The sequence below is a fragment of the Eleutherodactylus coqui genome, chromosome 3 (assembly GCF_035609145.1).
Source record: "Eleutherodactylus coqui strain aEleCoq1 chromosome 3, aEleCoq1.hap1, whole genome shotgun sequence".
In the NCBI taxonomy this organism is placed as follows: Eukaryota; Metazoa; Chordata; class Amphibia; order Anura; family Eleutherodactylidae; genus Eleutherodactylus; species Eleutherodactylus coqui.
This window is the reverse complement of record NC_089839.1, coordinates 293,658,165-293,682,175: the sequence shown is the minus strand read 5'-3', so window position 1 is coordinate 293,682,175 and position 24,011 is coordinate 293,658,165. Positions and strand designations below refer to the sequence as shown.

Here is a 24,011-nt window from a genome sequence, read left to right as displayed (position 1 = left end):
GCTTGCCAGTCACCAGATTTGTCACCAATAGAACATGTATGGGACATCTGGGACACCAACTTCAACAGCCTATGAGTTTGCACAATCCAGAGGTTCAGTTACAGTAAATGTGGAGACATATGCTGTAGAATCTGCAACAGGTCGTGTCCGGGATATCCTAGAGTAACACCTGTGGCGATGTCTGAGTCAGCAAAAATAATTACATCACCTGTGCAATACTGAGGAAATCCTGAAGACCTCACCTGTTGGGGGTCCCTGAGGACTGGAGTTGGGAAACAGGGTACTAGAGCCTCTATGTCCTCCCGTATCACATCTTGTGTCTAAGCTAGAGGTGGTACGACCGGGTACTAGAGCCTCCATGCCCACCTGTATCACATCTTGTATCCAAGCTAGAGGCGGTACAACAGGGTACTAGAGCCTCCATGCCTGCCTGTATCACATCTTGTATCCAATCTAGAGGCGGTACAACAGGGTACTAGAGCCTCCCTACAGGGGGTCGGTTCTCCTTTTGCTCTGATATTGTAACCACTTATAACCACATTACAATCACAAAGAAAGTTTCCTTCCATCCCACAACTTCTAGGGGAAGGATGGGTGCTGACAATGAGCGTAGTTCCGTCCTTAACCTGTAGGAGGGTCACATTTAGAGCTTCTGCAGAAATTTAGAATCCACGCGTCTCTTCTGCTTTATCTGAACAACGTTCGTCGTCCAATTGTTGGCCGTGTTCACACTGCGCTATAACATAACAATCACCTGAGCGGTAACGGTTCTGTATAAAAGGGCCCTTCACTTCTGTGAAGATGGGAGTGACATTTCAGACCACCGTAGACCCCCAATAGGCAATGCGGCTGAGCCGAGACCCTGATTACTGCTGTGTCCGAATATAGACCCTCTGGTTAAAAAGTTGCCAATATACTAGAAAGCAGCGAGCAGGTAACCATCATTAAATATCTATTTCATCTGTTTAGTGAACTGCCTGAGCGGGAAGAAGGGGAAGGAGAGGAGACCCCGACATTCAGCCACTGGGGGGCGCCCCGTGTGTAAGTGACATATTATTTGCATGTGAGTATTTTTACGGCTGACTTGTTTTGACCGTCTTTATGTTCTGATCTACAGAGTGGAAATCTGGAGAGAACCTGAAGTCTCCCTGGGAATCAGTATCGTCGGAGGGCAAACCATCATAAAGCGGCTGAAGAACGGGGAGGAGCTGAAGGGAATATTCATCAAGCAGGTTCTGGAGGACAGCCCAGCGGGAAAGACCAAGGCGCTAAAGACCGGAGATAAAATTTTGGAAGTAAGTGCGACTAAGAGAGACCCTTAAAGGGGTCTTCCAGTTGGGTGAATTCACCACTGGATCGGTAAAATCCACTGGATAGGTAAAAACTGATAGATCTGTGGGTATCCAACCACTGGGTCCCCACAGATCACCATAACGGGGGTCCCATCAGAGGCGCAACTTTAAGCTTCTGGGCCCCAATGCAAAACCTGTAACAGGGCCCCCAACTATAATGCTTTATTCATACTACTAGGCTTACTATATGGAGAGGCCTTATGGGCTTGGGTGCAACTGCATCCCCTATAGATACGCCCCTGGGTCCCAGGTATCCCAAAATGAATGGAGCCGTGGCCGCACATGCACTCTGCTGCTACCTTCATTTTGGTCAGGCCGCGGGAGATACTATGATCGAGTCCTGATCGAGTGAGCTGATTTCTGCAGACATCTCCGTTTCTACTGCAGTGGCCAGGCTTGGTATTACAGACTTTGTTCCTATATACTTCACTGTAACAACCCCTTTAACCAACTACAATGGTTGGTTTAAAAAAATAAAATAAAATAAAATTACAAAAGTGTTTTCGTTTTTCTAAATTCTCCTTTTAAAATTAAAATAATTTGATATATTCTCCAAAGTGAAGTTAAAAAAAAAAAACAAAACTCCACTCCGTCCACCAAAGACGAGGCCTCGCGCCGCTGCATCGTTATTTCAAAAGTTCTGGGCGTTGGAATGCTGAGAAAAAGTTTTAGACTGAATGATTATCGCTCAAAAAACTGTTCAAGTGAGCGAAAGCGTACAATAATAATCGCTCGGTCTGAACGCCGCGAGCCAACAGCTGACAGCGAGAATTGCGCAATTTTCATTTGTTTGTTTTCTGCAGGCATAAAAACCACCGAACACGTTTTTATGCCTGCAGAAAAGAAAACGAATGAAGAAGCGAATGTCTCTCAAACGAGAATCGGCTTGTTTAACCCCTTAATGCTACAGAACGTACATTTTTGTCCTGCAGCTTCGGCGTTTGTATGGAGGGGATTGCGGGTCGATACGACTCCATACAATGCGGGTGTCAGTTTCTTATAGCCGACACCCACCCGCAGCAGCTCTGATAAGCCACGCCGCTGATCAGAGCTGTTAACTTTTTAAATGCCAGTCAATTCTGACTGCAGCATTTAAACGCCCGATAGATGTTTGGTTGCCATGACAGCGGGGGGCCCTTCTGAAAGGCTCCAGGACTGTCATTGCAGATTGCCTATCAAGCCACGCCACAGGCATGATTGCGGTATAATGTAGTGCTATGGCATTACATAAAACTGCAGGAGCCATCAAACCATCACAAGTTCTTGTCCCCTCTAGGGACTATAAAAAAAATAAATAAAAAAAAAAAAAAAAAAAAAAGGGAAAAATTAGTTTAAAAAAGTGTTATTTAAAAAAAAAAAAAAAAAATACATTTTGCCATAGAGATAATGTAATTTGAATACTAAACCCCCAAATCATATTTGGTATCGCTGTGTCCATAAAAGTCCGACTGCATTATTTACCCCGCATTGTGAACGTTTGTCAAAAAAAAAAGTCAGAATTGCACTTTTTGGGTCACCCAGTCCCAAAGACATAAATGTAATAAAAAGCAATCCAAAAAAGTCATATGTACTCCAAAATGGTACCAATAGAAACTATAGGACATCCGGCCACAAATTATCCCTCGCACAACCATGGCGCCAGAAAAATAAAAAAGGTTATGGCCGCCAGAAGACGGCGGCAGAAAATAATAAAAAAAATCTATATTGGTCTTTGGGAAAAAAAAGTACAGAAAAAAACTCTATAAATTTGGCATCATAGTAATCATACCGACCAGAGAGTAACGTTATCGTGTCATTATTGCTGCAGTGTGCGCACTGTAGAAACAAGACCCCCCCCCCCCCCCCCCCCAAAGATGGCAGAATCTTGTTTGTCTCCACTCCACTTAGAATATACTGAAAAACCTAAAAAAAATTCTATGGTACATTATATAGCAATATTGAAAACTACAACTCGTCCCGCAAAAAACAACCCGCCCTCATACAGCGATGTCGATGGATAAATAAGAGTTAGGAATTTTAATTTTTTTTTAAAAAAAAGGGGGGGGAAAAACCAAAAATGAAGAGAAAAAATGCGGTTTAAAGGTCTTTTGGCTATAAAGCATCTCCTGGTCCTTCAGGGGCTCCTGTGTAGACCCTCAGTATTGTCTCCAGATTCAGTGGTCTCATCAGGCCGACTATTGTTTGCAGGTATCTGGCGTGGATCTGACCAGCGCTACACATGAAGAAGCCGTAGACGCCATCAAAAATGCAGGAAACCCCGTTGTCTTTGTCATTCAGAGTCTATCCGCTGCTCCGCGGGTGAGTAGTACCTGGAAGCCGTATCCATATCCTGTCCTCTTCAGGTGCTTTTACACAATTACTAACGATTAGTGCTCAAAAAACCGTTCAAAAGAGCTGAAGTGAACATTATTCGTTCGGTCTGACCGTGAGCCAATGAGAATTGTTCGCTTTTCGTTCGGTTTAACCGGCGCTCATTCAGTCCTTTTTCATTCACTTATACAGCAATGTGAACGACTCAACGATTCTCGCCAACGATGTATCTGTCAGTCCGACCAGGCTGCGCGAACGAGCTAGCGATGACGTCACTCGCTCGTTCAAATGAGAATCGGCTCATCTAAAAGGACCTTTTAACCCTTTGCAATCCAGTTTTGGATTCAGGGTTTCCTAGGGGGCTTTCTCATTCTGCCATTATACAATGGCGCCATCTGCTGGCTAGAGCCAGTACTGCGGTATGGGACATGCTGGAGAGGCCCTCAACAGAGTGCCCAGTAATATACAGTAAGAATACCCTGCCGGACGTCTTCCGACATCGGAGCTGTACAGCCTTCAATCAGAATGTCTTCAGACGTCAGACAGAACACGGACACACATCCTGCGTAAATCAGATAGCACATTGATATGCGGTGTTCTTGCTCCTGAAATGGGCAGGAATAGGACGTGCCTTGTGTCTCTTCATGCAAACCATCGGATCACGTGAAAAAACCTCAATGTACAATTGGATAAGCACGGACAGCACATGGCCCAAAATAGGCTAGTGTGCGCAGCACTTAGAAAAACATGGCTGCTTTCTTACCAAACACCACCAAACTTGCCTACAGGTTGTGTGCGGTACTGCAGGTAAGCTCTATTTACTTCAAAGATGCTGAGCTGCAATACCAGACACGACCTGCGGGGAGAGTGGTGCTGTTCTATGAAGAAATCAGCAATGTTTTTCTAAACCTGTGCAACATCTGAGAATAACAGGATGCCTGAAATGGTTTTATAGTTCTCGGTGATGATAAAAGGGACCCCCAGTGGTCACTTAAAGGGTTTTCCAGATTTAAACTATTGATGGGCTATCCTCCGGATTGGGGGCCGATATCCGAAAACAAATTCATAAGTTTATCTATAAAGTTCCTATGTAGCCCTATGTGCTTTCATGGTTAAGGAATACAAACAGTCGAATTCTGCAGAACAGGAAGGGCTGTATACACTGGTTGCAAAGTTACTTTTTGTTGTAGATGCATTGGAGTAATGAAAACCTGGTTGCAAAAGTCCGTGCGCCCTGTTACATGCACAATAGTAGAGGTTCAGCATCACGTTGCAATTTGCCCCCATGTAGCATCAACAGACTTGTAGTTTTATGCTATCCACTGCGTATGGCGGCTGCTCTATAAGACTAAAGAGGCAAAAACCCACCAAAGAAGGGTAGAGCTGAGCAAACCTTAAAGGGGTCCTCCAGGACTTATACTATTGATGACCTATGCTCAGGATGGGTCACCAATAGTTGATCCGCGGGGGTCCACTGCTTGGGACCCCTGCGGATCAGCTGACTACCGGGCTCACAATCAGTGCAGACAGCCCTGGAAGCACATGGCACGCCCAGCCTTGCAGCAGCCCGGGTTGGGACCACCGCTGCAGCCCCCATTCACACAGGCATATGCAGTTTCGGTCCGTGAAATACGCAATGTGTTTTCTTTTTTTGCGCGTGTATTCGCTGCATAAAAAAATAATAGAAGGTCTCATAGACTTCTCTTGCCTTCGCGCATGAACACGCATGTGTCTGGTGTACTCGCTGCATTTTTACATGATCTCATTGACTTTTCTGGGCAATTGTGGTCTCTAAAGCAGACCAAAATTGTGCTGCGTTTTTCCCGCGTGTCTGAATACCTCAATGCGAATCAATAGGGTTTTAGCTGTCCGTATTGTGCATATATACAATACTTGTGTAATACAGGGTACAAATAACCCAGTGTGGATGAGTACTTATAAACAGCCCTTTGAAAGCACCCATAATGCTGATGTGGCCCTCGATGAAAAGGAGTTTAAATATTAAGGGGTCTCTGAATTGTTCCCATTGAGAATACCGCGTCTCTTAGTAGGTCGGGTCCCCGCACGGCTCGGGGGGGCAGTCTAGTACACCGCAGAACAGATAAAGGTAGTAACAATGCCAAGCTCAAAATAGTGGAGGTCAGCTACTTGGTATCTCAAGTTCTGTCTTGGTCACTAGATGGCGCTGTAACATCACGTTTTACATTGGCCTTTATACACCTACCAGTTATAACTATTATTTGTGCATTTTTCACATACCCCAACAGGGCAGATCCCCCTACAGATGTGCCTGCAGAACCAACCTCAGGATAGGTCAACATTTAAAGTCCTGAACAACTCCATTAAGGGTGTGTTCACACAATGCAATTTCATTTAGATGTTGGCACAAATGCCTTGTTAAGCCCTTAACGACCGGGCCATAGTGTTTTTACGTCCTGCAGCTGCAGGACGTGTATGGAGGGAGGTATCGCCACTATCTCCCTCCATACAGCGCGGGCGTCAGCTGTTTATTACAGCTGACACCCGCGGGCAATAGCCGCGCTCGTCCGTTCGGCCGATCGCGGATATTAACCCTTTAAATGCCGCTGTCAATTCTGACAGCGGCATTTAAATCCCCCGAACGCTGTTTGGGGGTCCCGCACGGCCCCCCCGCGGTGAGATCGGGGGATCCGTGCAGGTGTCATGGCAGCCGGGGGCCTAATGAATGGCCCCAGGGCTGCCTTAGCAGACTGCCTATCAAGCCATCCACACAGGGTGGCTTGAAAGACTACCTGTGAAAAAGCAGTATGACGCAATGCTATAGCATTACGTCATACTGCAGGAGCGATCAAAGCATCGCATGTTAAAGTCCCCCAGGGGGACTTCAAAGTAAAGTAAAAAAAAAGATCAATAAAGTTTTTTAAATTGTAAAAAAAAAAAGTTCTAAAAGTTTAAATCACCCCCTTTTGCCATATCAATTATTAAAAAATCTAAATCATAAAATAAAAATATGTATTTGATATCTCCGGGTCCGTAAAAGTCCGATCTATCAAAGTAGTGCATTATTTTTTCTGCACGGTGAACGTCGTCCGAAAAAAAAAAATAAAGAACGCCAGAAATGCATTTTTTTAGTTACCCTGTCTCCCAGAAAAAACGCAGTAAAAAGCGATGAAAAAGTCGTATGTATTCCAAATTGATACTATCGGAAACTACAGGACATCCCGCAAAAAATGAGCCCTTGCTCAACTACGTCGACGGAAAAATAATAAGGTATTGCGCGCACAAAATGACCACAGAAAATAATTGAAAAAAATTAAATATCTTAAAAAAAAATACAAGTACTACAGCAAAAACAATACTATACAAGTTTGGTATCGTAGTAATCATACTGACCCGTAGAATAAAAATATCAGGTCGCTTTTGTTGCAGTTTGTGCGTCGTAGAAACAGGACGCACCGAAAGATGGTGGAATGTTGTTTTTTTCCATTTCTCTCCGCTAAGAATTTTTAAAAAGTTTTTCAGTACATTATATGGTACAATAAATAGTGCCATTGAAAAATACAACTCGTCCCGCAAAAAACAACAAGCCCTCATACAGCGACGTCGATGGATAAATAAAGGAGCTACGATTTTTTAAAAGGGAGCAGGAAAAAACAAAAATGGAAAAAAGCAAAAAAGCTCCGTCACTAAGGGGTTAAGGTCCGCCACCAATTGCTTTCAAGGGGGGATCCACCTCGCTCTTCAGATGGCCACTGTTCTCTCCCTCTTTTTCTGCACAGATTTGAAATCCATGTTACAGAAGGTAATAGACAGGCTCCCTATTACTGTGGGTCTAATGGATACCACAGCAGGTGACCTGCATGCTTTGTAGCTCCACGGAATGGGAGCTGTGAATCTGTGGCAGGAATCCACTGCAGATACCTCTACATGAGGAATCAGGAGCCGCAGAGTATAACCGCGTCCGACTAACTGTCTGCACTTACATATTACAGCTGTTATCCATCGTGAAGCCAACAAACAAGGGGAGCGCAGAACCCGGACCGCAAGTAAGTACTGAGCGCCCCGCAGTGGACAGCTTCATGTGCTGATAACTGATTATTGCAAAAAAATGACATGCTGTTAAAACTTGGCTGAGGATACACAGTAACTCAGGGTCATCTGCAGAATAGTGAGTGCAGCTCTAGAGTATAATACAGTATATAACTCAGGATCAGTACAGGATAAGTAATGAGTGTACACAGTGACTCCAGCAGCAGAATAGTGAGTGCAGCTCTGGAGTATAATATAGGATGTAACTCAGGATCAGTACAGGATAAGTAATGTATGTGCACAGTGACTCCACCAGCAGAATAGTGAGTGCAGCTCTGGAGTATAATACTGGATGTAACTCAGGATCAGTACAGGATAAGTAATGTATGTACACAGTGACTCCCCTCCCTTTTTACGTACATTAATTCTATGTTTATGCATTGGTGGTCAGTATACTTGTTGCTTTATCCCTCAGTTCTCATTAACAATAATTTTGGAAATTATGCTTTGTATGTTTTTGTCAAATGACACATTAATCGTTACAAATAAGCGCTGCACCTTCTACTTTATGTCTCAGCTATTTTACTAATAGTCTTAATCATCAGAACAGTTACAGTGGTCTCATTATCCTTCACTCTCATCTATTCATTATTTTTTAATGAGTTTATTATTTATTATTCTTTAATTCCTGTGTTACTTTCCCTCCTCTGTATCTCGGAGGCTTCTCCAGATGGCGCTCACTTCTAAGTAAACAAGAACTTATTCAATTAAATTATTTCCCAAAGTGTCGCATTTATATTCAAAAACTGCCTCCAGTACCCAGTAATTATCGCCTCTAATCAGCCGCCTGATTGCATGTCATTCATTACTTAGCAAATGGGACTTCTTGCTGGATATTCCTGCTTGTTACATTTCTTGTACTTTCTTTACCTTTTGTTGTCATGTATTTGTTTGTGATGTTTTTGATCAGAATCAAAATTCTCGATTTGAAACTTCAAAACATTAAAGATACGACTTCAGAATGAGTTGTGAAATACGGATAGAATAGAGTGACAAATCTCACATTCTGTATATGCATAAAGCTTTTGGCTTTTTAGTACTGTTGAGTGAACTGAAACATGCAAGCCCTGTCTTCAGTCGAACTTTGCTAAAAGTTCAATTCAAGGCAAACCTGAACCTTGGGCAGTTCGTCTCGGCTGAGCCCACTAAAATTTCTCCTCTGCTCAGTGGTTAGCACTGTTCCCTTGCAGCTATGAGGTCCTAGACTCCAATCTAAAGGCCCATTTAGACTCAACGATTCTCGCTCAAAATTTGCTCAAAGCCGTCTTTTGAGCGAGAATCGTTGGGTCATTTTAAACCCACTACCTTCATCCACGAAGCCCTCCACAGTTCAGCACCTCCCTATATTGCCTACCTCATCTCAATCCATCACCCAGCCCGGGCTCTCCGCTCTGCTAATGAAACCAGACTGAGCGCCCCTTTAATTCGAACTTCTCATTCCCGCCTCCAAGACTTCTCCAGAGCAGCACCGGTCCTCTGGAACGCACTACCAAAGGCTACCCGAGCAATCCAGGACTCGCAGAACTTCAGGCGTGCTCTAAAAACGCACCTCTTCAGGGAGGCATACCGCATTCCCTAAACAAACCCCTCTGTACTCCGCCTGATAACATGCTCCCTGACCTACTGACTGCAATGCCTACTAGCCATCATAAACCGCTCCTGCAGTCATATTGATTCAGCCGTCACACGGCTAAATGTCTGACCATTGTCTATGTGTATAACATCCCTCACTCTCCACCTCGCCATACAGTGCACATCTCCAGCCCCTTTACCTTCTGTATCACCCCATTACTTGTAGTATGTAAGCTCGTTGGAGCAGGACCCTCACCCCTATTGTTTCCATCAATTGATTACTTTGTAACCGTGGTTCTGTAATGTTTGTACTTTTGTCTTTCTGTATCTCCCCCGTCTATGTAAGCACGGCGGAATATGTTGGCGCTATACAAATAAAGATTATTATTATTAAAAGCGCGGCCATCATGCAGTTTTCGTTAACGATCCGCTCATTGTTGCCTTTCAGCAAGCTGAAAGACATTGATGAGTCTCATCAGTGTCGCGGGCTGAGTTCTCAGTGGGATACCGCTGATACTATAGTTTCAGCTGGTATCCCACTCGGAGAACGTATCAGTAGTATGCAGAAGACAGCTCTCCAGCTACATTCTGTATAACCCGCTCAGAGCGCTCAGCTGTATACCAGCTGGTGCTCCGAGAAGACAACAGCTGTACACAGAAGCTAGCGGTCCCACTTGTCTTCTGCATACAGCGTGAGCCTTCATTTACACAGTTATGCAAAGTGAACGCTCAAAACTGTCACTCCAACTGCCGTATGAGCGAATTTTGAGCGATCATCTTTCCGTATAAATGCACACAACGATTATAGCTCAAAAGATGTCTTCTGAGAGATAATCGTTGTGTCTAAATGGGCCTTAACCAAGGACAACATGTGCATTGAGTTTGCAAAAATGTTTGTAGAAGACGGGGAGTTCTACGACACTTGCAGTTTTGGGGGTTTTGGTGAAGTTCCAGTTCAATTTAGACTAAGCCGAAATTCGGTGAACCAACCAAACTTTTCAAACGTTCACTTAACACTGCCGTTTAGGATAAGGGTAGGTGAACAAGTGGTGGGAAAATCTACATTTAGAGTAACTACACTTTTAACTAACTTTTGACATGTCATGGAGACATATTGAAAAATGTTTTGATCAGTGGGGGTCCTGATCATTAGATCCCCGCTGATCACTAGAACATGAGCGCTGACACTCTCACCAGAGCGCTGTGCCCCTTCAGCTGTCTTAGCTTTTTTTTTTGGCTCCTTTCGGCAGCTGAAGATGGCCACATAAACGTCTGTAGCACTTTCTATAGACCTTTATGTGGGCCGAAAGCAACCAAGACTGCTGAAGAGGGACAGCATTCGGATGAATGCTCCTGCCCACTCGTTCTAGACCAGTAGGGGTATCAGCAGTGGGACCTCCACTGATCAAAACATGTCAAAAGGTAGTTAAGTGTAGTTACCTGTTAAACCTTCCTGCAAATTGTGCTGTCATGGGCAGGAGAAGTGGCTGTCGCCAATATACGCTAAATGGGTACTGCTAGGAAATGGCCATATGAAAAAAGACCCGGGGGTTGCTAGTTGACTGTCGACCTAACTGAAGCAATGAATGCCAGTCAGCTGCTGCGAAGGCAAATAGTTCTGGGGTGCATTAAAAGAGGTATAGGGGCGAGGGCCGAGAACATTATCCTCCCACTATATAAGGCACTTGTCAGGCCCCACATGGAATACTGCGTACAGTTCTGGAGACCGGTGCTCAGGAAAGATGTTATAGTGCTGGAGGGGGTTTTTAAAGAAGGGCAACTAAATTAATAAACTTAATGGGAGGACTGGAATACCCACAGAGGCATCAAAATTGGAATTAATCACCCTAGAAAAATTTTGGTTAAGGGGTGACCAAATAGCTATATATAAATACATTGGGGGACAATACAAGGATCTCATAGACTCATAGAATGGGGAAGTTGGAAGAGACCTCAAGGGTCATCGGGTCCGACCCCCGGCTCCATGCAGGACCACTAAATCATCCCAGACAGATGTCTGTCCAACCTTTGTTTGAACACTTCCATTGAAGGAGAACTCCCCACCTCCTGTGGTAACCTGTTCCACTCATTGAGTACCCTCACTGTCTAATATCTAATCTGTGTCTCCTCCCTTTCAGTTTCATCCCATTGCTTCTGGTCTTTCCTTGTGCAGATGAGAATAGGGCTGATCCCTCTGCACTGTGACAGCCCCTCAGATATTTGTAGACAGCTATTAAGTCTCCTCTCAGCCTTCTTTTTTGCAAGCTAAACATTCCCAGATCCTTTAACCGTTCTTCATAGGACATGATTTGCAGACTGCTCACCATCTTGGTAACTCTTCTCTGAACTTGCTCCAGTTTGTCTATACCTTTTTTTAAAGTGGGGTGCCCAGAACTGGACACAGTATTCCAGATGAGGTCTGACTAAGGAAGAGTAGAGGGGGATAAGTACCTCACGTGATCTAGACTCTATGCTTCTCTTAATACATCCCAGGATTGTGTTTGCCTTTTTGGCTGCTTCATCACATTGTTGACTCATATTCAGTCTATGATCTATTAGCATACCCAAGTCTTTTTCACATGTGCTGCTGCTTAGCCCAATTCCTTTTTTTCATTTTTTTCCCCCCAGATGTAGGACTTTGCATTTCCCCTTGTTAAATACCATTCTGTTAGTCGCTGCCCACTGTGCAAGCTTTTCTAGATCTTTTTGAATACTTTCTCTCTTCCCTAGTGTTAGCTATCCCTCCTAGCTTTGTGTCGTCGGCAAATGTGATCAGTTTCCCATCAATTCCCTCCTACAGTGGACAGAGCCTTGTGGTACCCCACTTGATACATTCTTCCACTTGGATGTGCAGACATTTATGACCACTCTTTGAGTACGATCACTCAGCCAGTTGTGAATCCACCTAACAGTTGCCTGGTCAATCCCATATTTGGACATTTTTTTCAATTAGTAAAGCATTTGACAAAGTATCTCATGCCATACTTAAGTCAAGATGTACTTTATCCACCGCATTTTCCTGATCAACCCAGTTGGTGATTCTGTCATAGAAGGAAATTAGATTCCTCTGGCATGACTTGTTTGTTACAAACCCATGTTGGCTCTGGTTAATTACTCCATTTTCATCCAAGTTCTTGCATACATGCTGTTTAATAATTTGTTCAAAGATCTTTTCCGGTATAGAAGTCAGGCTCACAGGCCTGTAGTTTTCTGGATCCACCTTCTTCCCTTTTTTGAAGATCGTAAAAGGGCAAATGTTGTCCCTATCTTCTGGGACTTCTCCTGTTCTCCAGGAATTTTCAAAGATTATGGCGAGTGGTTCAGCAATTACCTCCACTGCTTCATTTAGTATCCTAAGATGTAATTCATCTGGACCTTGAGACTTGAGTTAATTTAAGTTGGCTACGTGCTTCCCTCACCATCTCTCTGCTTATAGATAGCCTGCATTCTTTTATTCCCCCAATAGCACAGGGAAGCTCAGTTGATGTTCCATCTACCTTCTGAGAGAAAACAGATACAAAATAGGAATTTAAAAGTTCGGCCTTCTCAACATCATTCTTAACCAATTCACCATTTTCATCTTATAGGCACCCAATAGCATCTTTGACTTTTTTTTTGCTCCCATGATCTGTTTATACCCAGGACTGCGACGGTAACGAGAGAGCATCCACTACATCTAGAGGAAAGCAGGTTTCATCACCAACACATAAGGGGGTTCTTTACTGTAAGAGCAGTTAGACTGTGGAACTCTCTGCCTGAGGACGTGGTGATGGCAAAATCCATAGAGGAGTTTAAGAGTGGACTAGACGTCTTTTTTTCGAGCGGTAGGATATAACAGGATATAGACCTTAAATAACCAGCGGGGATGTTGATTCGGGGATCTTCCAACTGCCAGACGACGTCAGGTAGGGATTTTTCAAATATTGATCGAGGGATTATGCTAACTTCCATTATGGAGTTGGGAAAGGAATTTTTTCTCCCAAAATGGGGCTAATTGGCTTTTGCCTCACTGGGGTATTTTTTTCCTTTCTGTGGATCAACAAGGTAGGGTAGAAACGGGCTGAACTGGATGGACATTTGTCTTTTTTCAGCCTAACATGCTATGTTACTATGTTAATTCACATCAAAATCTCCATGTAGAACGGGGTTTGCAGCAGATTGCACAACAGGTTTTACCTCGCTACACACGGACACTGCAGAATTCATCCACATTTTAATCTGCAGTGTGTGGAAAAGTGAAAACAAAATGCCCTTGGGCGCTGGTTCTTCTCTTCTCCAGTGGCCTTGTGCCCTGCGGTTTGTGTCCTCTTCTTTGTGCCCAGTGGCATGTTTGGTTCCAGTATTCCCGATGCCAGTGACATGTTTTTGGAATAATCTGCATCGAATCCAAGTAGCAGTAGAGTTTGGGTATTTCCTCGATCACTGATGCCACGAGATGCATCTTCTAGCCTTTCTTTATAGATTGTTTGCGCACTGATCCTCTTGGAGTGTCAAACCTGAGCTGGTACGTTCACACCGGCCGTATTCACTGCCGCGAATCCTCGTATAAAACATGATGCCAAATCTGCACCGAGGGGCGGCTTCACACGATCGTATGCGGTTTTGTGCTTGCCTCAGAGCAAAGTATTTGCGCTATGTATGAGGCTTTTTTTGCGCACGTATCCACCCCCTTTAAATGTATTCTTTGCGCACGCAGAGCATGTACATTTGCGCGCAGCAAACAAACCCGTCCCGGTTTAATGCTGTATCCATTTCTATTGAAGCATGTTAGAATTTACGGAACCGAAGATAAACGTTTTCTATCATCGCTGTTGCAAATATCAGTCATTACACAAACCCCTTATAACAACTGAACACAATCAGGTAATTAAGTAATGACAGTGATAAATTCCTGATTATGCTAATAACCTGCAATCGGTATCACTGTATCAAGTAAACCAAAAGTTGTATGTATCTGAGCCCTATCCCCGATCAGCAGAAGGTGGGGGCGGCTGGGGGAGATTTCACTCCCCTCTCCCCCTCCCCTTTCCATTCAGTGCTGAGTGGATGCTGTGTAAAGTGAATGGAGAGGGGCGGGGGAGAGCGAGGAGTGAAATCACCCCCAGCCGCCTTTTGGTGAGCGAGCCAGCAATACTCGCTACCGTGACCGCACGGGAGCGAGTCCAGGCGGGGACGAGTGTCGGGCATCGTTTGCTGACACTTGTCCAGTGTAAATGGCCCTCTAGACTCGCCGATTGTTTGGAATCCCTGTGATAATGCCAGTAAAACAAGCGCATTACTACTGAGGCCAAATGATACATCCTAAGGTCAGGTAGCCCCGCTCCTCCATTGCATTGCAAAAGGCGACCTTCGTACTCCAACCCGCAGTAAACAATTGGCATGCTGTAGATATTAAATCTGCAGCGTATGTCCGTTCTGAAGTGATTTTTTTTTTTCTGCAACATGTGGCCAAGTTTTTTTTCTTTTTTTCCCCACATCTCATCTACATACCCTGCTTCCCTGAAAATAAGCCCTAGTTACACTACATTTAAAAAAAATACATTACCTAGCAGGCTTGGCCCAGGTCCTTCCTGCTGCTCTCTAAAGATTCGGTGCGGTTCCCACAGTCCTCAGCCACTCATACAACAGCGCTTCCCAGGAAGGAATCATAAATCCCACCTCCAAGAAGTGATGGCTGTGATTGGCTGAGCAGCAGTCAAAGAACCAAATCAACAGCCATTGCGTTGTAGAGGCGGGATTTATCAATTGGCTTAGCCATGTCCATTCACAGCCATTGCATTGGTTCATCCAGCACTGCAGTGATTGGCTGAGCAGCGGTCAAAGAACCAATCGATGCAGCGCTGGATGAACCAATGCAATGGCTGTGAATGGACGCAGCTCAGCCAATTGATAAACCAGGAAGTAGTAATGTATGAGCGTCCGAGGACTGCGGAAAGCGCAATGCAGCTGTGGAAAGCAGCGGGAAGGACCTGGACCGAGCCTGCTAGGTAAGTAATAAAGGACACCCCCTAAAAATAAGACCTAGCACCTCGTTTGGGGCAAAAATTAATAGGAGACAGGGTTTTCGAGGAAACACGGTAGATTCTTGTACTGTGTATTTTCCATTCCGAAAGGTATATAATCAATAAAGCATATCTCGGTGGGATACATAGAACACTGCTCTCTCCTTCTGATTGGCTACCAGGAAGAACTGAGAGAGGGAGGATCCTCTATGCGACCAACAGCCTGAGAGCTAAGAGACTAAGAATGCTACTATCAGAACTTGTCTAGAATATTTTTGGAGACCCCCTTCCTGCCCGTTGCTGGCGCTTGTGGAGGGAAGGCAAAATGTTGGAAGAATGCTTGCAGAGCGCAAATTATCTGCTGACCTCTAATAATAAAAGCCATGATGTACATATTGCTGGCCGCACCGTCCAGCGGCCATTTCTCCTATTTCAGGTCCATCTCTCACAAACGCACCCAATGTTCTCATCCTGCGCAGTTTCGGGACGCGAGGGCCTCAATGGCTCTTTGCTACAACGTATTCCCTTTCTCCATAAGTGCATTCTGCTATTAGCGGCGAGATCTATTGCATAATTGAATAAAACCTGTTATTTGTGTTCCGGCCGTCCGGAGGGCTGATACATGTCCTGTGAAATACAAGATGAGGCCTCATAGTTTATTCTCCAGAAAAGACACAATGTTGAATCACGGCGATTCTGCCCGGTTTTACTGCGCCCGCTGCCGCCAGCTCTGCCAGGTAACCCAGAGGGATTCATTAATTTTTTTCACCTGTTTACTGCGTTCTTTTTTTGCGCACGGTCATAATGGAACATAAACATTTCCCGGTAATGGAGAACTGTTATCTCTGGGTGTTAAATGGAGTTCTGGTCGGGGGCGTAGAAGCTGTATTGGTGTTCTTTTTGCGTTTTTTTTTAAATATCCTTATAGATTTTTAGTTCTTTATTTTTTTTTCACTTTTTTTTAATGGATTTTTTAATTGCAGAAAATGGTATATATTGTTACAGATATGGATCCTCCTCACATATTCAATCGTTTGTGACTGGATGTGTTGTGTGATTTTTGTTTTATTTTTTTTTATTTTAATTTTTTTTTTCTTAAAGCTTTCTAGATTTTTATTTAAGATTATTTAAATCTTTTTTAGCCTTTTGGTTCTATTTAATTTTTTTCCATAGATTTTTCTCCCTCTGTTGCATTTTTTTGTTACTTTTTACGCATTGTTATAACAGAAAATGACTTTTTTCAATGTATTAATTTAATTGTAATTTGTTGCATATATAGAAAAACAAATCCTATGTGTCACTCTTTTACTCTTTTTGGTTTTGCTGTAATCGGTGACTAAATCTATTCTGTTTTGGTTTTATTTTCTTTGTTTTTATTACTTTTATATATTTTTCTAATGTGTTACATATTGCATGTCTGACGCGCTCTCTGTGAACGCACCTCTAGTATTCATCCCCCATCACCCCTCTCCTTGTTGCAGAGCATCTCTCCTGTACCTACCGGCCCTCCACCACCGATGAAGCTCCCCCCTCCCTATCGAGGATCCTCCAGCCCCGTCCCCTCTGGATCGGATGCTGACATTGTAGACAGCGACGGTAAGACAGAGTTTTGCTGTGGTTTCTTCATTAATCAGGAGTCTCCCATCACTTTGATATTTTATTCCTGTTTTTCCTGTGATCATCGAAAACTTCATACTGTAACTTTCTGGCCTTTTCTAACTGGGACAATAATGAATAAGGTTGTTACATTGTAACATCATGGTAAGATCTATATCTTGTCTGCGCAGTCTACAGCATTAGTTTTCTGTCCAAAAAAACAGAAATCAGATGGAATGGAAGTGAACGGAAGCTTCTAATTTGCTTTCTGTTTTTTGTTTTTTTTTTTGAAACCCCACTGAAGTCAATGGGGGGGGGGGGGGGGCAAGAACATATATAAAGTCCAGCAATGATATACCGAGATATATATGCATGGGCCAGAGGCGTAACTTGAAGCTCCCGGGCCCCGATGCAAAACTTGTAACAGGGCCCCCAACTATAATGCTTTACTCATAATACTGGGTTCCCTATATGGAGAGGAGAGGCCTTATGGGCCCCCTAAGCCTCCTGGGCCCGGGTGCAACCGCATCCCCTGCATCCTCTATAGTTACGCCCCTGGCATGGGTATTTAACCTCTTACATGGCTCTCTGTTCTGGGTGGGGGTCCCGAGCAGATTACCCAATTATAAGACGTTCATATGCCCTATCTTGGCGCAACCCCTTTAATGAATATGGCTAATCAAACCCATCCACATAAGGACAAAATAATTTGCTTGAAGAACTAAATAGAACCAAATGAAGCAATCTACTGTAGATCCATCAATACTAATTTGGTTGTTTCTAAGTGGTGCAGCAGCTTTTATTTTATGCTTCGCAGACTAAAAGAAAACTGAAAAATAAGCAAGAAAAAAAGCAAAAACGAACGAAGAGCTATAAAAATCTGATTCTAGACTGCACACATGCTGACTGTAGCGTCCACAGTAAAATGTTCATTTCAGACTTGTTCACATTCACGGTGTGTTTCTCAATTTTTACCATCGGGTGTCGCTGTTGCAGAGCTTATTTACATTTCACGGCAGCGACTGTTGCAGCGATCACTTCATTCCGTCATTTCTTGACTTCTACTTTCATGCATCAATGGACAATGTATCCAGAACCAGGGGAGGAAATTCAATTTTTCCCAGACTAGCTAATAATCAACTTGTGTGTACGGGAACAGCTGCACAAGGAAGGTGCAGGTTATGTAGCTGTCGTATGAGATGAGACATAATCAAACTTCTATCTCAGGCTGATTGATTTGTGGATTTTTGACCCCTGTAAGGGCCAGGCTGTTTTGTACCTTAACCCCTTAGTGACCAAGCCTTTTTGCTTTTTTCCATTTTCGTTTTTTTCCTTACAGCCCCTTTTAAAATCTTAACTCCTTTTATTTATCCATCGACGTCGCTGTATGAAAGCTTGTTTTTTGCGGGACGAGCTGTATTTTTCAATGGTGCTATTTAAAGGGGTTGTCTCGCGGCAGCAAGTGGGGGTATACACTTCTGTATGGCCATATTAATGCACTTTGTAATATACATCGTGCATTAAATATGAGCCATACAGAAGTTATTCACTTACCTTCCCTGCGCTGGCGTCCCCGTTTCCATGGATCCGTCTAACTTCAGCGTCTAATCGCCCGATTAGACGCGCTTGCGCAGAAGGGTCTTCTGCCTTCGGCTCGGTCCGGCAGCAGGGGCGTTCTGGCTCCGCCCCCTTCTACGCGGCATCGCGTAGCTCCGCCCCGTCACGTGTGCCGATTCCAGCCAATCAGTCGAAACGCGTTGTTTTATAAATAAAAAAAGATTAGTTTCTGCTACGGCGCGGGATAGTTTTTATTTCTACCCTTATATTGCTCAGTCCGACCGTGCCTGCAAGCACGGTCCTAGGGAATCCCCAGACGTCGCTCCAGAAGGAAGGAGACATGGAGAAGCAAGAAACTGACTGAAGGCAAGCGTGGACAACAGGTGCAGAAGGGTTAACGCCTTAATCACCGGATTAACCCTTCTAGCACTGGGTAACTCCACTTCTTACTTAGCTAAAAAGCCTTTTTCTTTTAATTGCACGAGAGGCGCATTTTGAACTACATTTTCTATCTAATATACAAAATGAGGCAGCTCGGATTGGGTGAAAACGTGTGTATCTGGGTAAAGAATTGGCTCAGAGATAGAAAGCAGAGGGTGGTAATAAATGGTTCGTACTCTGATTGGGCCAACGTCGCTAGTGGGGTGCCACAGGGTTCAGTATTAGGCCACATTCTGTTCAACATATTTATCAATGACCTAATAGAGGGACTGCACAGAAAATATCAATATTTGCAGATGACACAAAATTATACAATATAATCAATGCAACGGAGGACAATGTACGGCTACAAACAGACCTGGATAAGCTGGGGGCTTGGGGAGGAAAATGGCAAATGAAGTGCAATGTTGATAAATGTAAGACTATGCACATGGGCAGGAGGAACGGGTGTCACCAATATACACTAAATGGGGTACTGCTAGGGAAAAGTGATATGCAAAAAGACCTGGGAGTACTAGTGGACTATAGACTAAACTGGAGTAACCGATGCCAGTCAGCTGCTGCAAAAGCTAATAAAGTCTTGGGGTGCATTAAAAGAGGTATAGGAGCGAGGGACGAGGACATTATTCTTCCATTATATAAGGCACTTGTCAGGCCTCACATGGAATACTGCGTACAATTCTGGACACCGGTGCTCAGGAAAGATGTTACAGTGCTTGAAGGGGTTCAAAGAAGGGCAACTAAATTAATACGGAATGAGGGGACTGGAATACCCAGAGAGGCATCAAAACTGGGATTATTTACCCTGGAAAAAAGACAGCTAAGGGGCGATCAAATAACTATGTATAAATACATGAGGGGACGATACAAGGATCTCTCCCATGATCTGTTTAGACCCAGGACTGCGACGGTAACGAGAGGGCATCCGCTACGATTAGAGGAAAGCAGGTTTCATCACCAACACAGAAAAGGGTTCTTTACTGTAAGAGCAGTTAGACTGTGGAACTCTCTGCCTGAGGATGTGGTGATGGCAAAATCCATAGAGGAGTTTAAAAGGGGACTTGATGTCTTTCTGGAGTGGAAGGGTATTACAGGATATAAATCTTAGGTTAATTGTTAATCCGGGTATACAGGCAGGTAGGAACTATTAGGGGTTGATCCAGGGATTAGTCTGATTGCCATTAGGGAGTCTGGAAGGGATTTTCCCCCCAAAAAGGCTAATTGGCTTCTGCTCTTGGGGTTTTTTGCCTTCCTCTGGATCAACAACACAGGAGGATAAACAGGCTGAACTAGATGGACATTGTCTTCATTCAGCCTTACATACTATGTTACTATGTTAGAACTCACTTTTAATGACACTCGGATGCATAAATTTGATATTAATGGAAACCGACTCCAGTTTTGTCGCACATCATCAACAATGTTTTCCATCTTAGAGGTAATCAGTGTGGCCCCCTTGGTCACTCGGCACACATGGAGCCTGTAGTCGAGTTCCTGCCGTACACGATGTAGTGGATCACGGCTGACTGATGCAATGGCTTCACGATGCGTCCTCGCAGGTCATACATGGTGGGTGGTAAGGTGGGCTTGTAGACTCTAACACCCCCAGAGGAAACATCACAAGGCATAAGGTCCGGGGAACGTGGAGGCCAAGGAAGATGTTCACTATAGTCACCACCTGTATGGCCAATCCATCTGCTTGGTGGCCGACGCTCGCTTCTGACTTCATTGTGATAATGGGGGGAGGATAAAACCTGGTCTCTCCTGTTGAGGTCGGCCTCAACCTTATTGACTGGGATTATGTGCTCAAAAATAGCACAAACAAAAAATGGGAAAAGTTTAAAACATCCGAATCCCTTACTGTGAGCGGTCCGTACCTTACAGGAATAAGAGACTTTGTAAAAGGAGAAAACCATTATGGCTCAGTAACGATGTAAAGGGGGCAATAAACAGTAAAAAGAAAGCGATTAAACTACTAAAACAAGAAGAAAATAACCAATAGGGAAAAATAAGTGATGTAAAAAGCAGATAAAAGCAGCAAAGATGAAGACAGAGAGACTTAATGCCAGAGAGAGTAAAACTAGCCATAAACTGTTCTTCAGCTATATAAATAGTAAAAGATTAACACTAAATGTGTTGATGTAGGAATATTGTAGAGGATGATGAGGAGAAAGCAAATCTATTACATAGCTTTGTTCTTTTTTTCTCTGGTGAAATGCTGAGTTCTAAAGTAAACTCTCCAATAAATGTCACCAGTCTAAAGGCCCTTTTATACACAACGATTATCACTCAAAAGCCACCTTTTGAGCGATAATCGTTGTCTAAATGTGGCCATCTTTTAGTTTTCTGCTAAACAACTGTTTTCAGTACTGCTTGAAAACCATCCTTCAGCAGGACAGCTGATAAGCAGGGCCGCTTGCTGTGTTCTGCCTGGGGAGCACTGATTACAGCTGATAACATTGTATCAGCTGTTGTCTGTTCTAAGCCCCCCCTCCTCCCACAGAACAGCTGATAAGCAGGACCACATGCTGTGTCTGCTGTCCATGGTGCTGAAATCTCCACAGGAAGCTAGAGCTTGCATTGTTTTATCTTAGCAGCCCCTTGGCTGAACAAGGGAGCGAATTACAGAGCTCAGACCTCCTGCTGATTTCTGCAACAGCTCCCAGAAGCTTCACTGGAGCAACCAGTGTCAGGCAGCTGCTGACAAGGCAGATGGGATCATGGGGGGCATCAGAAGAGGTTTAGAGGCAGATAATGAGAACATTGTTCTCCCTCTTTACAAGGTCAGACCAAGCATGGAATATTGTGGACAGTGTTGGGCACCGGTACTCAAGAAGGACATATCAGAGCTGATGGGGGTACAAAGGCGACAACTAAAGTAATAAATGGAATGGGCGAACTACAATACCCAGAGAGATTATCAAAATTGGGGTTTATTTTAGAGAAAAGACAGCTGAGGGGCAACCTAATAACTGTGTATAGATATATCAGGGAACAGTGCAGAGATCTCTCCCATCATCTATTATACCCAGGATTGTAACAAGGTGGCGCTCTAATAACGATGTATAGATATATCAGGGGACAATACAGAGATCTCTCCCATCATCTATTTATACCCAGGACTGTAACAAGGGGGCGCTCTAATAACTATGTATAGATATATCAGGGGACAATACAGAGATCTCTCCCTTCATCTATTATACCAAGGACTTTAACACGGGGGCGCTCTAATAACTATGTATAGATATATCAGGGGACAATACAGAGATCTCTCCCTTCATCTATTTATACCAAGGACTTTAACACGGGGGCGCTCTCTACATCTAGAGGAAAGAAAGTTTCTACATGACCTAGATGACCTACCTGACCTTTGCTGTAAGAGCAGTGAGACTAAGGAGCATCTGCCTGAGGACGTGGTGATGGGTAACTCACTAAGTACAAGAGGCGCTGGTCGCCTTTCCTGAGTGCTGTAAATACAGCCTAAATAGGAGTGTCACCAGATTCAGCGCTTCAGCCCCTCTGCGCGAATGACTTTACTTTATTGGGACCAAAGCTGCTGATGGTCTTCAGGGCAATATTCCACTTTTTCAGTAAAGTTTTGTTTAACCCCTTAGTGACCAGAGTATGTTTGTCCTAAATGATTTTTTTTTTTTTAAGCAAACTTGCGCATGTGGTGGTTTTATGGTCCTATCTTTTTTTTTTTCTTGGGCTACCAAAATAATTTTTTGCTGTACTTCTGCATCACCTGACCAGCAGCGCTGCGCTTGCTAGAGGGCACTAGGCGGCGCTGATAGCGCAAAGAATTGGGAGATGAGGGGAGCGCTGTATCTGCCGAAATTAGCTGCTGTCATGCAACTAATTTTGAGTCAAAATCCGCGCTGCTGGTGTTTTAGACGCGGAAACGCTGCAGTATTTTTCACTCGTTGGGAACGTACCCGAGTATATACCTGCGCTGATACACTGTAGCAAACGATCAGGGCAGGAGAGAGGGCTCATTCACATCAGCGGTTTTGATTTCCATTAATCTGTTCGGTCACCGGAACAGAAAAAGGGGAATAAAGGGGTTCTGTATCAGTGGGGTTTTGTGAACTTTAGTTACTCAGTTTCGGTTCGGTTCCGCTTGCTTTCCGCGTTTTTTCGAGCAGCGCTTTTATCGCTTTAATTAAAAAAAAAAAGACGGAAAGGACCAATTATTTTTATTAATTTTTTTGCATTAGTCTGAGTGGCGGAACTGAATGAAAGTCTCCTTTTGGTTTTATGTTTTTGTTTGCTACACGGATCTGTTCAATGAGCGACCGCAGAAGGACGAAACGCATCTGTTTAAAATGGGCGTGAGCGAACAAAGCGGAAACAAACTGACAGATCTGTCCGAGCCGTAAATAAAAAACGGCGACTGCGGTTCCATCTGGGTCAGCTTAACATTTGCTTTACTGTCCGCTATATAAAAAAAACGTATCTCTTAAAAACAGAAAGCGAAGCGCTGATATCAAGGAGCCAGAATGCTGCCGGTTTACTTGGAAATGTAGCAAACCCTCAGCGGTGGTAGAAACTGCAGATCATGGCAGGTTTTCATCCTCTGCATATAAACAAGAGGATTTCCATTCACTGACAGCAAGCAGAGATCTATAAAACTAATGAGGAATTGAATCACAAAGTATATTAGAAAGTTGCTGTATTTTGCGCATCCTCCACGGGGATGACTGCTTTCGTTGCCTGTGGCGTATTGGAAGAAGTCCTGGTCACTGACCCCCTTGAGACTCTGTATGCGGCCCCCCTTGATGTTGAGCGATTCCGTTCCTATGCAGACGCTGGAGCAGCTGATATCGCGGTGGGTCAGACGCTGCGAGCCGCCACGTACTTTACTAGTTAGAGCCCATCTGCTGACTGGCGAGCCTCTGTGCCTCCGCTTCACGTTTTGTCTAATTGATCACGTCTCGCGGCGAAGAAAACACAATTGCAGGCCCAAGGTCACCGGAGGAAAGCGAATCGTAGCCGCCTGCAGAGTAAAGACGCCCGTTCAGCTATGTAGCCGCGCCGAGCTGCCGCTGGATCAGCCATGGTGCAGGGGGGGTTCCCAGGTAAGAGGCAGCGACTGCTCCGCCGCTACATAAGT

General features: G+C 44.1%; 1 protein-coding gene across 4 annotated transcripts in view; it reads left to right on the top strand.

The window, feature by feature from the left end:
* PATJ (PATJ crumbs cell polarity complex component) overlaps positions 1-24,011 on the top strand; it is a 264,895-nt gene that overhangs the window by 108,525 nt on the left and 132,359 nt on the right. For all 4 annotated transcript variants that reach the window (XR_010791282.1, XM_066597729.1, XM_066597728.1 and 1 more), the window contains 5 exons: positions 970-1,041; positions 1,118-1,295; positions 3,540-3,650; positions 7,634-7,687; positions 16,786-16,900. Coding sequence is in view for 3 of the 4 variants with exons in the window: in XM_066597729.1 (XP_066453826.1) it covers positions 970-1,041; positions 1,118-1,295; positions 3,540-3,650; positions 7,634-7,687; positions 16,786-16,900 (530 nt within the window). In the remaining variant the exon portion in view is untranslated. The remainder of the gene's footprint in view (positions 1-969; positions 1,042-1,117; positions 1,296-3,539; positions 3,651-7,633; positions 7,688-16,785; positions 16,901-24,011) is intronic.